This window comes from Oryzias latipes, chromosome 15 (genome assembly GCF_053564925.1).
Source record: "Oryzias latipes strain Hd-rR chromosome 15, Olatipes_Hd-rR_3.1".
NCBI classification, from domain to species: Eukaryota; Metazoa; Chordata; class Actinopteri; order Beloniformes; family Adrianichthyidae; genus Oryzias; species Oryzias latipes.
The window spans coordinates 30,785,592-30,798,705 of NC_136251.1; the positions used below are offsets into that span (position 1 = coordinate 30,785,592).

Sequence of the window (13,114 nt, forward strand, 5' to 3'; positions counted from 1 at the left end):
CATTATAACCTTTAGTATTCAATTCCATTTTATTTCTATAGCCCAAAATCACAACAGTCGTCTCAATGGGCTTCATACCGCTAATTGTAAAGAACACATAAAATAAGGATCATGAATACACAGAATTCAATAGGAAGATTCTAAACTGAACTAACTAAGACTAAACTAAACTGGACATCCCTGTCCTTAGACCGCCCTATAGTATAGAAAATACTACAAACATTTATAAACCAGTAAAGTAATGTCCATACTGGAAGCCATGTCTTTGGTGTGTCAGTCAAGCATCACGGCTGAAAAGGTTCACTCTCTCTGCAGGACGGAGCTTTAATCCAGAAATGTGCGTGGCCTCAATAGGTCATGTTCAACGTTCAGCTTGGAGCTGGTTTAAGCTGACTGTCATGATGTTTTTCTGACAGACAACACAACAATTCCTGGTAAACACAAACTGCTCACACACTAAAACAAAAGGGGGCTTTCTGTGGGTTTTGATAAGCATGCTCCCTCCATCCGCCGTCAGAAAAGCTCCTACAGTGTTCAGCGGCTCACTTCTGCCATGCCAGCATTTTCTCCAGCTCTCCTGTGATCTGGGTTTGACTGATATCCTCCTGCCTCCACCATCCTGCAGCCTTTCCTCAAGCTGCCCCACGAGTTTTTCTCAAACGTGACTGATGTGACGGCGACAGATTTGAGGGTGTAAACTGAAGCATGGAACAGACGGGGATGGGGAGACAGCTATTTCACTGAGAGAGCACCAACTGATGTCTACTTTCACAACAAGAAGACAAGGAAGAGGCAATAAAGAGCAATTTGTCCCTGAAATGTGATGCAGAATGAAGAAAAAAAAGCCCTTTAAATGCATCAATCTTTCAAACACAACATTGAGATGTTGCATTTTACCAAGAACGACGTCACCAGCGGCAACATGTTCCTGTGCATCCCATGAAAGATGCACAGTGGAGTTGTCCTATGGTGATGCCGGAGCAAAGCGGTCACTGGATGCGCGTCCCCAGCAGACATGAATGATGAAAACCTCAGAAAGAAGCGTAAATGTGGGGACGGCATTCTTCCCAGGATCCTCTGAAGAACCATGCACAACGCCTGTCATGCTGCTGCATTTGGAGCTCTTCTGCAGCAGTTTCTTTGTGGAACAAGAGATACATGCAAAAAAAAGACACCCCCCCCCCAACAGGGGCTTAAATCCCCTCCATAAATCCAGACTACAATCAAAACAAACGCTGCTAGAATGGGGGGAGCAGAACCGGCAGCATGTGATCCCCGTCTGCTGGTTGGTTGGTTTTGAAGCAACAGGATTTGGGTGGAGAGGCCTACCGAGACTAGCCGGTCAGCTGGTCCACACCAGACCAGGTTTTACTGATCCTCATCACATGATGTGGACTCTGGGAGTGAACAATGGCTTAAGGTGCATCTTAAGGGGAACCAAACTGGTTCTGAACAGCTGACCATTGGCTTTTGCTTCATCTTTTTTTAAACTAAATGACTGTTCAGCAGAAAAGCACTAAACGCTTCGCATGTCAAGGCTGCATCAGGTGCACTAATGGGTTGTATAACAATGTTTGTTTTTTTTGCTACTTTCAGCAATTTGTGGTTAAGCACTAAAACATTTACAGGCAATTTCTTTGTCAACCCAAATATGAGTAACTCCACGGTGGCGTCTCAGGGTCCACAGAGCAGCAGAGATCCTAAGCAGCTCTGCAGAGATAAGAAGTGGATATGGCCTGTGGGCATGTCACAGGAAACCGTTCCTCCACCAAACCTGACAGGTGCCTTTTTGTTCAGCTGAGCGCACTTTGTGCACAAACTTTATTTTGAGAGACAACCCTATCGGACTCAATTACTCATTCGCTGGTTAGTCATGCAGAAGGGGCTGTCGGAGGGGTGCAGTCAGGAATCTTTGCGAGGAATATGCACCGTTCTGATCCCTCACACACAAGATCTCTGTTTCAGCTCCGCCCAAAAGCATCGCCCACACGGCAAAACTACGGAGGCGGCTGCCTTCCAGATGTGCCGCCGCCGCCGCTGCTGCTGCTGAGATGGGGTTTCTGGGTCATTTTGTTTCATACTTAAAGACCCTAAATGGTTTAAAAAAATTATGTTTTGGGCGTTTTTAACATGTTCTTATGGCATTTTTCTGATGACGGACGACATATTTCAAGAAAACTAAGCTTTATATTGAATTTCTGAGTATTTCTTTATTCAAACCATTTGAATTTTTGTGATGAAGAAAATACGCTGAGCAGACCACATTCTGATGCATCCACCTGCAGACAAATAGATCCATGAACGCCTTCGCTTTACTCGCCTGAGCTGGAATCCGGATCTAAACTGTAGCTACAGTGTTGCTCACCATTTTTGTTGCACCGCTAATGTTAGCTTGGGGTTGCAAGGGGCTGTAAGCTAGTGGGAGTGCGTGTAAGCAGAGAGCTGTCAGCAATGGGGAGTAGAAGGGAAGCAGGCTGGCTCCACCCCTATGGTCCCGCCCACAACTCAGAAATCCTGCCGCTCTGCAGAAAATTTGTCTTAGGAAACGACAGGGGTTTTTAGAATTTGGCTCAAATCGGCTAATCCTAATAAAAAGACCACTGGGAATAAATCAAAAGAGGATCAGGGTGGAACTTTGAACCAAACTCCACATTTACCTTTGTGGTAACAAAATTAATCAGAGAATTAGAGCAAAACTCAATGAGAAAACCTGTTAAACATGAGATGCATTTGAGGAATGGGCCGATGCTCCACAACAGCACTAAGGTATTCACACATTAGCCTGCTGGATAAGTCACTCAGCTTTTCAGGCCCTGTCTCTGATGGTAAAGCTGAGAGGAGTTGTTTCTGTCTCTCCCCATGTCAAAGGTAAAAAAGGTAAAAATGTAAAAGGTTTTAGCGATATGACACTCCTGTCGTTCAGCACAAGGAATACTAAACCTCCCCAGACGTTAACCTGGTAAAAAAAAAGAAAACCAACACAGTCTCATGAGAACTAAGCGTGTTTAGATGAAATATGTCCAACCAACATGTCAAAAAATTCAAAGAAGTGATACATAAACAGAGGACGCTCACATCAACCCTCAGCAACACTTAGTGGTGTTCAAATCTTTCCAGTAAGCTCAGATAGGGCCTATTTATTTTGTTTGTATTAGGAATTTAGTTTGAGATGAGGCTAAACTTCCTGCAGGAAGACAGGAAAGGATACTGAGCTGGAAGACCTCCCAGAGGAGGTTTGCAGCAGGGGGGAGTCAGAGTTGAATTATCCTCACGCTCAGCCAGCAGGAAGGCAGAACTGCGCATGCAGGGTGCAAGCGGAGTGCTAAATATTATTATTTATGGTGAATCCAAATAGAAACTGGGTTAGCGGAAAAGGTCTCTTTGTCTGCAGAGAAAACAACTGCACCCAACTAAACACTAAATAAACACAAAAGCCAATTGTTTGAATAATTAAAACCACAGCCCACTTTCAGCTTAAATTAAAGCAGGTATCGTGAGAACTGGGCTGTGGGATTCACTTCCAGCAGAACGGTGGGGCTTTCATGTCCAGACCAGCTGAGCATCGGTGACTTTATCGCCCCCTAGCGGCCACAGCCAGGAACGACGCACAGAAATTCATTCAAAAATGCGGACTTCAATCAGTCCGCGTGAGGGTAGATGCAGAAAGAAACGTAGATAAAACGAAAAGACTGTTAGAGATGGTGGCTGAAAAACAAAGAAAAGAAAACAACGCGGCTGCAATTAATACTTTAACAAAATAAAAAAAAATAAAACACGGAATAAATCCAGCAAAAAAAAAAAAAAACCATTTTGTATTTAAAAGGACTTTCAGATAAATACGTGATTCTCTGATGCGCGACAGCAACTTTCCCCTTTAACCCGCGATACGTGATCACTTTCCTCCAGATGCCTCCGATTACTTCGCTGTTCACTCCACTGACAGAAAAAAAGGCTTACCTCAGGCACGCGGGCTCCCGGCCACGCGCGCGGGCACCTCACCTATCCCCGACAGGTACAAAAAAGCAGCGGGAACTGGAGCAGTCGCTTCCTTACATCTCCTTCTGTGTAGTCTCAGCCTCCAGACTGAAGTAAGGCAGAACCACAGCGATACCCAGCACCTATCCGCGTGATGATAACACGCAGGGACATAGGCTCCGCCCACCCACGCCGGCTGAAACCCCGCCCTGCACTTTGATTTTTTAGTCGGATTTCACGCCCGCTCCTGCCGGTTTCAAAATAAATGTGGACAATAACGGTGGAGTGGAGGCAAACTAAGGTGACCATCCGGGGGGGGGGTCGGGGGTGGTTCAACCCCACAGTGACGCCCTCTGGTGAGAGGCAGAAAAGAGCTACCCTCCCCACAAAAAAAAAAATCTCACTTTGAATTTTATTTTGAAAACCTTTTCAGATCAACATGAGGCTTTGCATTTGTTCATTCCAGGAGAAAATATAATAGATAGATAGATAGATAGATAGATAGATAGATAGATAGATAGATAGATAGATAGATAGATAGATAGATAGATAGATAGATAGATAGATAGATAGATAGATAGATAGATAGATAGATAGATAGATAGATAGATAGATAGATAGATAGATAGATAGATAGATAGATAGAGCTTTATTGTCATTGTATAATCACACTCGGTACAACAGTACAACGAAATTGCAAATATAATATATAATATAATAAAAGCTTCAACGTTTAGCTGGAAAGATTGTTCAAATATTATGGAATTCAATTCAATTATTGCTTATAATTATTATTTTTGGGTCATTCAATGTCTCTGAATATTTTCAAACAATATTGTGTGTTTTTTTCAGCTCTTTTGGTATTTATTCAACTATTGATGGTCACTGTGACATTTGTATTACTCAACTGATCAAGATAAAAAAAAAAGATTTGACTTTAAAAAGTTACTTGTAAAGCAATGCATTATAACATAAAGTTCAACAGTAGTTTAAGTGGGTTTATGTTAAAGAAAGTGAGAAGCATTTTCATTTCATTTAGTTCCAAATCATCTGTGGGTTCTTTTTGTGCGTGTTTTAAAACAATAAATAAATAAATACATAAGAAAAGTAGTCACACATATGGACTTCTGAGTCTTAGCTTCAATCGCCACTATAACTACATTTCCCAGCTACTTGGGCGCGCTTGTGACGTCAAACCCCCGCGCCGGCTTTGTTTCCATAGCACCGCTTGAAGCTTTTGAAGGCGTTTTCACGGATTAGCGGCGCATCGTTGGTTTCGCCGCGCAGCTTCTTTGTTGACAGAATGTCCGACGATGATGCGGAGAGTCTGTTGTTGTTGGAGCTTCTGGTGGAGAACATCCAGCTGGAGGGACGCTGCAAAGCCTCCCGGGAGCTGGCTCTGAGAGTCACAGTACTGGATTTTCCAGCGCTGCTCATTCGTCAGCCCCGGCAGAGCGCGCATGCGCAGAAAGGCGACCCTAAAGTGTTGGAATATGTGTTCAACAGAGGCAAGTCCTGCTTCTTCAAAATGAATTTGCGCCCATTGCTCGTCCGCCTGACCGGCAGCCCCCTCCATGCTCTGGTGCTGGATGTGACGGAGGAGAAGCCCAGATTACTCGGCTCCTGCCTGTTATCACTGGCTGAAGCCATGAGCAGAGTTTGGCAGGATGTGACTGAACGTGGCTCTTCTCGCCCCTCTTCCCACGGAGAACGCAGGCTTATAGGAATTTCTGACCCTTCGGGGGAGAAAGTTGGAACCATATCCTTGAGCTATAAACTGGCGTATCTGGGAGCAGGTTTATTGCCACACATCCCAGAGACGAGGGTGCAGGAAGGCACAGGGCAAGACCATGTCAGACAGGAGCGAATTCCTGCAGGGCCCCTTGCTTGTGAGGAGGAGCACCCACCCACAGACCCACCAAACCAGGCTGAAGGAGATCCAAACACCTGCGATGAAAATAAAAATGCTAAAGGGGGAGACAGTTCCGAGGAAGACTTCACTTTAGTCTGCCCCCCTCAGCTTTACTATTGTAGTGCTGCTCATGAGAATCCCAAAAAGGAAGACCACATTCTGGACTTTGATGCTTTAACGCTCGACGATTCAGCATCTGAGAAGGAAGACGAGGGATGTGAAAGTGCGCCGCCTCAAGGGCTGCCCGAGAGGGTGGTGGCAGTCGGCCCGCAAGCGTCAAGAAGCCAAACCGCTAGCGGGGGAACCCAGAATGCCCTCAGGGAGGCCTTACAACAGCTCCCTCTCCTTAACGCTCTCGTAGCTGAACTGTCACAGTTGTTTGGCGAGGGCTCACACCAGGCCTCCTCTGTTTACCGCGGCCAGGCGTCCTCAGCTGGACACAGAAACGCATCGCAGGAACTACACCGGCCCCTGCACACATGCAGACAGCCCTCCAGCTCCAGTTTAATCCATCTACAGCCCCCTCCAAGCAGCTCCAAACCTCACACAATGGTGAAGAGGAAAGACAGCCAGGAAGAGATTTTCCACGAGAACCGAAGCTGCAAAAGGGCTCACAGGAAAAATCTAGTATACGGGACGACTAAAACATTTAATCTGAGGCTGAAGCAGATTTCCCCTAACAAGGGAAAAAGGCGCGAATGCATGGAGGCAAAGAGTCAAACGGCGTCAAGGACAGCCAAAGGAAAGCTGAGGTCATACGAAACAATCCCGAGATCCAGCCAAGGAAAATCATTGTCAAGCCTGAGCATCAATGAAAATCCAGAAGTTCGGAGGCTCACGAGGAACTCTGCAGTGCAGGAAACAAGCACCGTGAGGCAAAAGACTCAGGGTGGGGGAGGTGGCATGGAACAAGGTAGACACACTCCAGGTATTTCAGAGAAAGCTCCACGTTCACCGGGAGACTGGACATGCATTCCCATCCTGAGCACAGAGACTGACCGCCTGCCCTGCAGCAAAGACGAGCACCAGCATCACAGCAAATCAGATCAATCAGAGTCTGACAGAGACCAAGACGAAACCCAATCTTCCAAAAGCAGCAGACGCTGCAGCACAACGTTTTCTTTATCCGATGCCAGCGGCCATGAGGGCGAGAAGGTGGAATACGCCGACGACTTTGACAGTTTGGCATCCAGTGATGCTTGTTCCCCTGACCCCTGGAGCGGCCCTGAGCCCTCCAGGGTCAAGACTCCCAGATCTCCTGACACCAACCATTCTGAATCTACCTCTGAGGGGAGATCTGCCCCTCTCCCCGTTCCTGTTAGAGCCCCGGGCTCTTCCCATCGAACTCTGATGGGAACTCACATCATCCGACCTCGAACCCACTACTCAGCTCTTAGTTTTTCCTCCGATGAAGATGGGAACGGGCCGTCATCGTCACAAACCATTCTGTCAAGAAAGCAAATGTTAACAAGAAAGAACCAGGAAGCAACTGACAGTGAGGACAGCTCTGTGACTATAAGTGGTGAAAAGTCCTCCAAACCCATCCAGAGTGTGGCAGAAGTTTCTTCAGAATCCATTTCCTCCTGCTCAGGTCAGGAGGAGGAGGAACTCCAGGATGAGGTTGGATCTCTGGATTTTAGAAAGGAGTCTCTTCACATCTCAAAGCTTGTGGCCAGCAAACTTCCTGGATACACAATGTAAAGGAAAAAAGACAATCTCCTTTGGGGTTTTTTAAAATCTGTAAAATAGTTACAAACAACAGCAAGCTTTTGGTTCACTTTAAACCAGACTATTGTAATCAATACACCAAAATATGTACACATTAGATGGTATATTAAAAGAATAGAAGTTCTTTGACTTTTTTTTAATAAAAAATGTGAAAAATCACTTTGAAAAATGTGTCCCTTTTATATTTACTTTAAAAAAAATGACCCACCACAATGAATATTTTTGTTGTTGCCTGTTTTAACAATTTTTTGCAGCATTTTTACTGATGATGGAGCTAAAAATGACCCTTAGAATTGCATTTCAAAGGGTATTTGTATTTAAATCAGTGTGAATCCCATGCAGACGAAGAAATACCAGCTCTGCCCCTTTCTGATCATCCACCTGCAGACAAACACATCCATGAGCGTCTTTGGGTTCCTGGTCTGAGCTGGAATCTGGATCCAAACTGTACAGCTGGATAGATCTGATACTGCTCGCCATTTTTGTTGCACCTGCTAATGTTAGTTTGGGGGTGTGGGGGGCTGTAAGCTAGGAGGAGAGCACATGAACAAAGAGCTCTCAGTTATGGGTGATGGGAGGAGGGGGGGTTGGTCTGTGCCAACGGTTTCGCACACAACTTAGAGGTGAATTTCAAATGAATGCGGCTGCTGTGCAAAAACGATTAAGTGAAGCTGTCACATGACGTGAATATTGATGATGTTTTATGACATCATACAATCATGAGCATGATGTCACACACTTATTCATGACATCACTATGTCACATCATGATGCAGTTTGTGCATGCAACCATGTCATGAGATCTTTAAAAAAGACATCGTATGACATCATAAGAAATCATAAGATATCATAAGACATTATAAGACATCATATGACATCATAAGATATGACACAAAAGTTTACATATAGACCCCTGTAAATTCAACTCTGTTGAAGTGAACGCAAGCGGGGAAGATCAGAGGAAATGAATCCAGAGAAAAAACGCCCCACAAGTAAACCCGGGGAAAGACAGAAAACACGCCAACAACAGAGCCCAACAATGGCATCTGTTGAAACCTCTGAGGTTCACGAGTTGGAAACCCCCAAATCTCCTGATCTCTCACAAGACGAGGCTGATGGGGTCTTTCAAGAAAGGGTCCAAATAAAAGGCAAAACTGTGCTAATTGGAGTCAATGCCCTTGTTCCAGTTGTGGAGAGACACCTAAACAAGATCTCTTCTGTGCAGTGGGCTTTGCTGAAGGAGGGACACATTGATGGGGAAACCTTAATCATTCTGGCTGAATTGGTTACAGAAATCATACACACATCAGTAACTGATGTTCTGAAGGTTCTGATTCCAATGGTCCAGAAGAAAGTTTCTCCCCGTCAAAAGCTCCCATCCATAAAAACCGTGCTGGGAAATGGCCTCTCCAAAAGCATTGCTCTTGTCCTTGGATTAAAAACGAAAATTAGTAGAAAGACCAAGGAACTGACAGAAATGATTGAGCATGAAATTCAACAAAAGGTGAACAAGGCATTGAAGAAAGCATTGGAAATGTCCCAAACAGCGTCTCTTTATGTCTCTGGATGTGTGTCAAACCTTAAACGTTTTCGTCTCATGGTGAAAAACACTGGCAATCTTCTGCAAAGCTTTTTACAGAGGGTAAGGATCACAAAGGACTGGACACACAGGAGTTCAACTGACTCAGATTTCACTGAGGAATCAGTTTACTCATTTCCAGACAGCTCTCAGGAGAATAAAATTGATTTTCGTGAGGCTGTGGAGGGTGTGATCAAGATCCTCAGAAAGTGGACCAACTGTTCAGAAGATGCGTGTGTGGATCAGGCAATTGAGATCACCACTACCATAATGAATGACATGGAGGAAGAGTCCAGGACTTCCACCAGGGCTCAGCCCTGTGTCAGTGTAGTGATGGGCCTTGTCAAAGACTTTCTTGCCTCACACTCACCAGCAGATGATCCAAAGGAACGCTTTGCTGCATTCGCAAGGAAACTCTTCGACCAAATGTTGAGATACCTGAACGAAGAATTCAAATTCAAATGCCAGAAGTTCCTTTTGATTGAGGCATCCAAATCCCCTGGGACATTACCTGGACAATCCGAGCACACAGTGGAAGCCCAACAAAGAGAAGTTTGTGCACTGCTGGACTGGGAATTGATCCTAAATGAGCTGCTCGGCTTGCTTGACGTGATCCAAGAAACAGAACCACATCCTCTGAACATGGAAACCGTCTCAAGCAAAGAGGGAATCTCACAGGTGTCACAAAATTTGGACAAGGCTCTGTTTGAGTACATGATGAAAAAATACGAACATCATCTTGACCAAACTGAGGAGTCCAAGTCAGAGGCAGTGAAGGTTCTCCAGTCCAACACCAGAGACGCCGTAAAAGAATTTATGCATGAGGTGTTGCTGTGGACAACAGAAGAGCTAACAAGTGACTTGTCTTCAAGTGATAAAGTCAAAAAAGTTCTGACAGACATTGAGGACCTCTTTAATGAGCTGCCACGGACAGCAGAGGACTCTAACAAGGAAGAGTCTTCAGAAGAATCATCTGATGGAGAAGATGATGATGACAGTGATGAATCATCCCCCTCATCTGATGATGATGATGATGATGAAGGTGATGAACCATCCCTCTTGTCTGATGAAGATAAGACAAGAGTGAATACATCAAGTGGAGAACCTGTCTCTTCTAAATCAGCCAAAGTGTCATCACCTACAGATGAAACTTGGAACGACACAGTTTTGACAGGCTTCCTGGTCATGATTTTATCAAACCACCTTAAAGAGAAAAAGAAGAACTCGAAGGAGGCGGCTGAAATCAAGACCTTAATTAAAAGTCTGTCAGTCCAGGTGCTACCCAAAAAAGCATCTGAAATCTACAAAAGCCTTGTAGTACCTGAGACTCTGAACAACATAAAGACAGTTCTAATCACAGACCTCCAGGAAAAGTTTGGCAACTTAGAAAAGTTCCTTAAAGCTGCTTTGACATCACCTGACTCGGTTGTTGAAGTAGTTATGGTCTGTGTAAAGGAGCACCTGGGAATAAGGAAAGAACCCTGCAAGAAGAGTCGCTTCAGAAGAGGACTGTCTCGCTTTGCAACCTGCATGCGCAATCTATTTTGTCCATGCAGAGGTGTGGTTGAGAGCGATTCTTAGTCTTTTTAGTTAAGCAAAAAAATTGTAGGATTTAGTTACATTTGTTAGAACAAATGTAAATTTAGTTAAAATTTTAGGATTTAGCTATAATTACAGGATTTAGTTAAATTTGTAGGATTTAGTTTTATTTGTAGGATTTTGTTATATATAGGATGTGGTTAAAATTGTAATTAGAAATAGTAATTTAAAGGTCAAGGTCAATGCTGCCATAGCTAAAAAACTCAGCTCTCAAAACAATGCTGAATTCAGCCATGAGGGGTAATTACTCAGAATTAAGAAAACACACGTTCACAAATCTGGAAGCCCCAATTCAGTAACCAGGAATCTGAAAGAAAGAAAATGTTCATTCAATTATTGTAAATAAAGAACTTTGAAGTTTAATTTTAGAATGTAAAGAAATAAGTTTTCAGTCTTTAAAAAAATAAAATAAAATAAAATAAATTAAAAAAATTCCCCCTCCATGAATCGCCACCTTACCGTGGTGGAGGGGTTTGAGGGCTCAGGTTCTCCTAGGAGCTAAGCTGTCATGGGCTAATACCCCTGGTGGGGTCTCCTATGGTAGACAGATCCTAGGAGAAGAGCCGGACTAAGAGCGGTTCTGAACTTTATTCCTAGTTGGCTTCATCAAAGATCAGTTGTGTCACCCGGATTGGCGTCTCTGGGTCCCACCCTAGATGACCAGGAGGCCCTAGCTATGAAGGTCATGTACCCTTGAAGGGATCCATGAATATGGGCCCCCACCAGGGGCCCTAGGTATGAGAAGCATGCACCCCCGAATGAACCTCTGATTATGTGCGCTCCACCAGGTTGGCCTAGGTTGGAGACCAGAGGAAATGAATCCTTAGGAAAAAGACCACAAGTGAACCCGGAGAAAGACAGAAAACACACCAACAATGGCATCTGTTGAAACCTCCGAGGTTCACGAGTTGGAAACCCCCAAATCTACGGACCCCACAAGATGAGGCGGGCGGGGTCTTTCAAGGAAAGGTCAAAATAAAAAGCAAAACTGTGTTAATTCAAACTACCAAATACTGAATCACAAAAAACGACCCCGTTACAAATGACCAAATCCAGAAACACAGCAATGAAAGCGGAGACACGGCTTCTAACAGAAAGGGACGTGATATAAAACCAATCGTGGATGATTTTATAGTTATATATTAATGTTTTTTATGTGGACATTTTAAATACACAAGACAGTCAAAAAGCATTTTTATTAATCGTATTACCACAATAAAAATTACAACAATGTTTAGCAAGATAAAGTTTCGTGTCCCATTTGGTAGTAAGAGTTTTCCCTTTCCCTTTGCAGCTGCTCGCTTTTGTTATTCTTTTCTCCATCTTTTGCTGTTGTGTTTTGCAGCCTTAACGGAGTAGGTACCATAACCATTGGGCCTGCAATAACCGTTCAGGGTCCTTTCAATTGAGGAAAACGTTACACTACGGTAGCCCCACTTGGACAAACAGCGTGGAGATCTGCTCGGGCTCTATACGTTTCATTTCATTTTTCCTTTTGTGACCTAAAGCTCTTTTCCCTCATAAGTTGTGTCTGACGTAATTCTTTGTAGTGTTTATAGAGATATTTTGCCACAAACCACTTTGTAAAAAGATCTGTGGCTGTTAGAATGAACCTGCTGCTCCACACAAGCGCACCGTGTCTCAGTGCAGAGCAGCTGTGTAGCTTCGTGTTCGCAGGCAGGGAAGGTGCTTTGTTATAGTGTGCAGTCCGGAAAAGGGTTTGGAACGCAGTCCGTTCTGCTGCAAATGCACTTCATAACAATCATAGCAAAAAATAAAAGCACGTTTAGAAGATAATCTCACTATGTGTCGGAGCTCTGTTTGTTTACAACAGACCCCATAATATCTTCTTCTGGTAGTATCGGAATTTGTCCAGGCCAATCACTGTCTGACACGTCATCGGACCAACGGGCAGTCAATCACAGAAATGGCGTATACTTATGTTGTTCTACCTGTTCTACCTTACTCACCAAGGCGCTTTACAGTCACAGTCCCATTCACCCATGCACACACACATTCACAACACACACATTCACACACTGGTGGCGGTATGAGAGGCATGCCGAACACTGGCACCAACCTACCACCAGAGGCAAGTTCAGTGTCTTGCCCAAGGACACTTCCACACATGGCAAGGCAGGAATCGAACCTGCATGTTACGATCATGGGTCAACCGCCCCACCGCTGCACCACAGTCGCCCAATGTGACCATAATGTGACGTCAACCCCGAACGGTTGTTGTAGGCCGAATGGTTATGGTATCTACAACGGAAAGGGAATACCCTTAATACCACAAGTTATGCAAAAACTTTACCTTGCTAA

The 13,114-nt window shown here is 44.4% G+C and overlaps 2 protein-coding genes across 12 annotated transcripts in view; one reads left to right on the plus strand and one right to left on the minus strand.

Annotated features, from left to right (window-relative positions):
• The window catches only part of LOC101170868 (signal-induced proliferation-associated 1-like protein 2), a 97,768-nt gene extending 93,525 nt beyond the window's left edge, over window positions 1-4,243 (minus strand). For all 11 annotated transcript variants that reach the window (XM_078931545.1, XM_078931544.1, XM_023963592.2 and 8 more), the window contains exon 1: window positions 3,958-4,243. The gene's annotated coding sequence lies outside the window, so the exon portion shown is untranslated. The remainder of the gene's footprint in view (window positions 1-3,957) is intronic.
• Window positions 4,244-4,816: 573 nt separating this feature from the next.
• Window positions 4,817-7,784, plus strand: map10 (microtubule associated protein 10). Its single transcript, XM_011484721.4, has one exon. It carries the CDS (start codon window positions 5,279-5,281, stop codon window positions 7,586-7,588), a length of 2,310 nt encoding a protein of 769 aa, XP_011483023.1. The 5' UTR covers window positions 4,817-5,278; the 3' UTR covers window positions 7,589-7,784.
• Window positions 7,785-13,114: the final 5,330 nt, after the last annotated feature.

What these genes read in the sequence shown, in the direction of transcription:
- map10 (XM_011484721.4), top strand. Translation starts at nt 5,279, where the DNA reads ATGTCCGACGATGATGCGGAGAGTCTGTTGTTGTTGGAGCTTCTGGTG.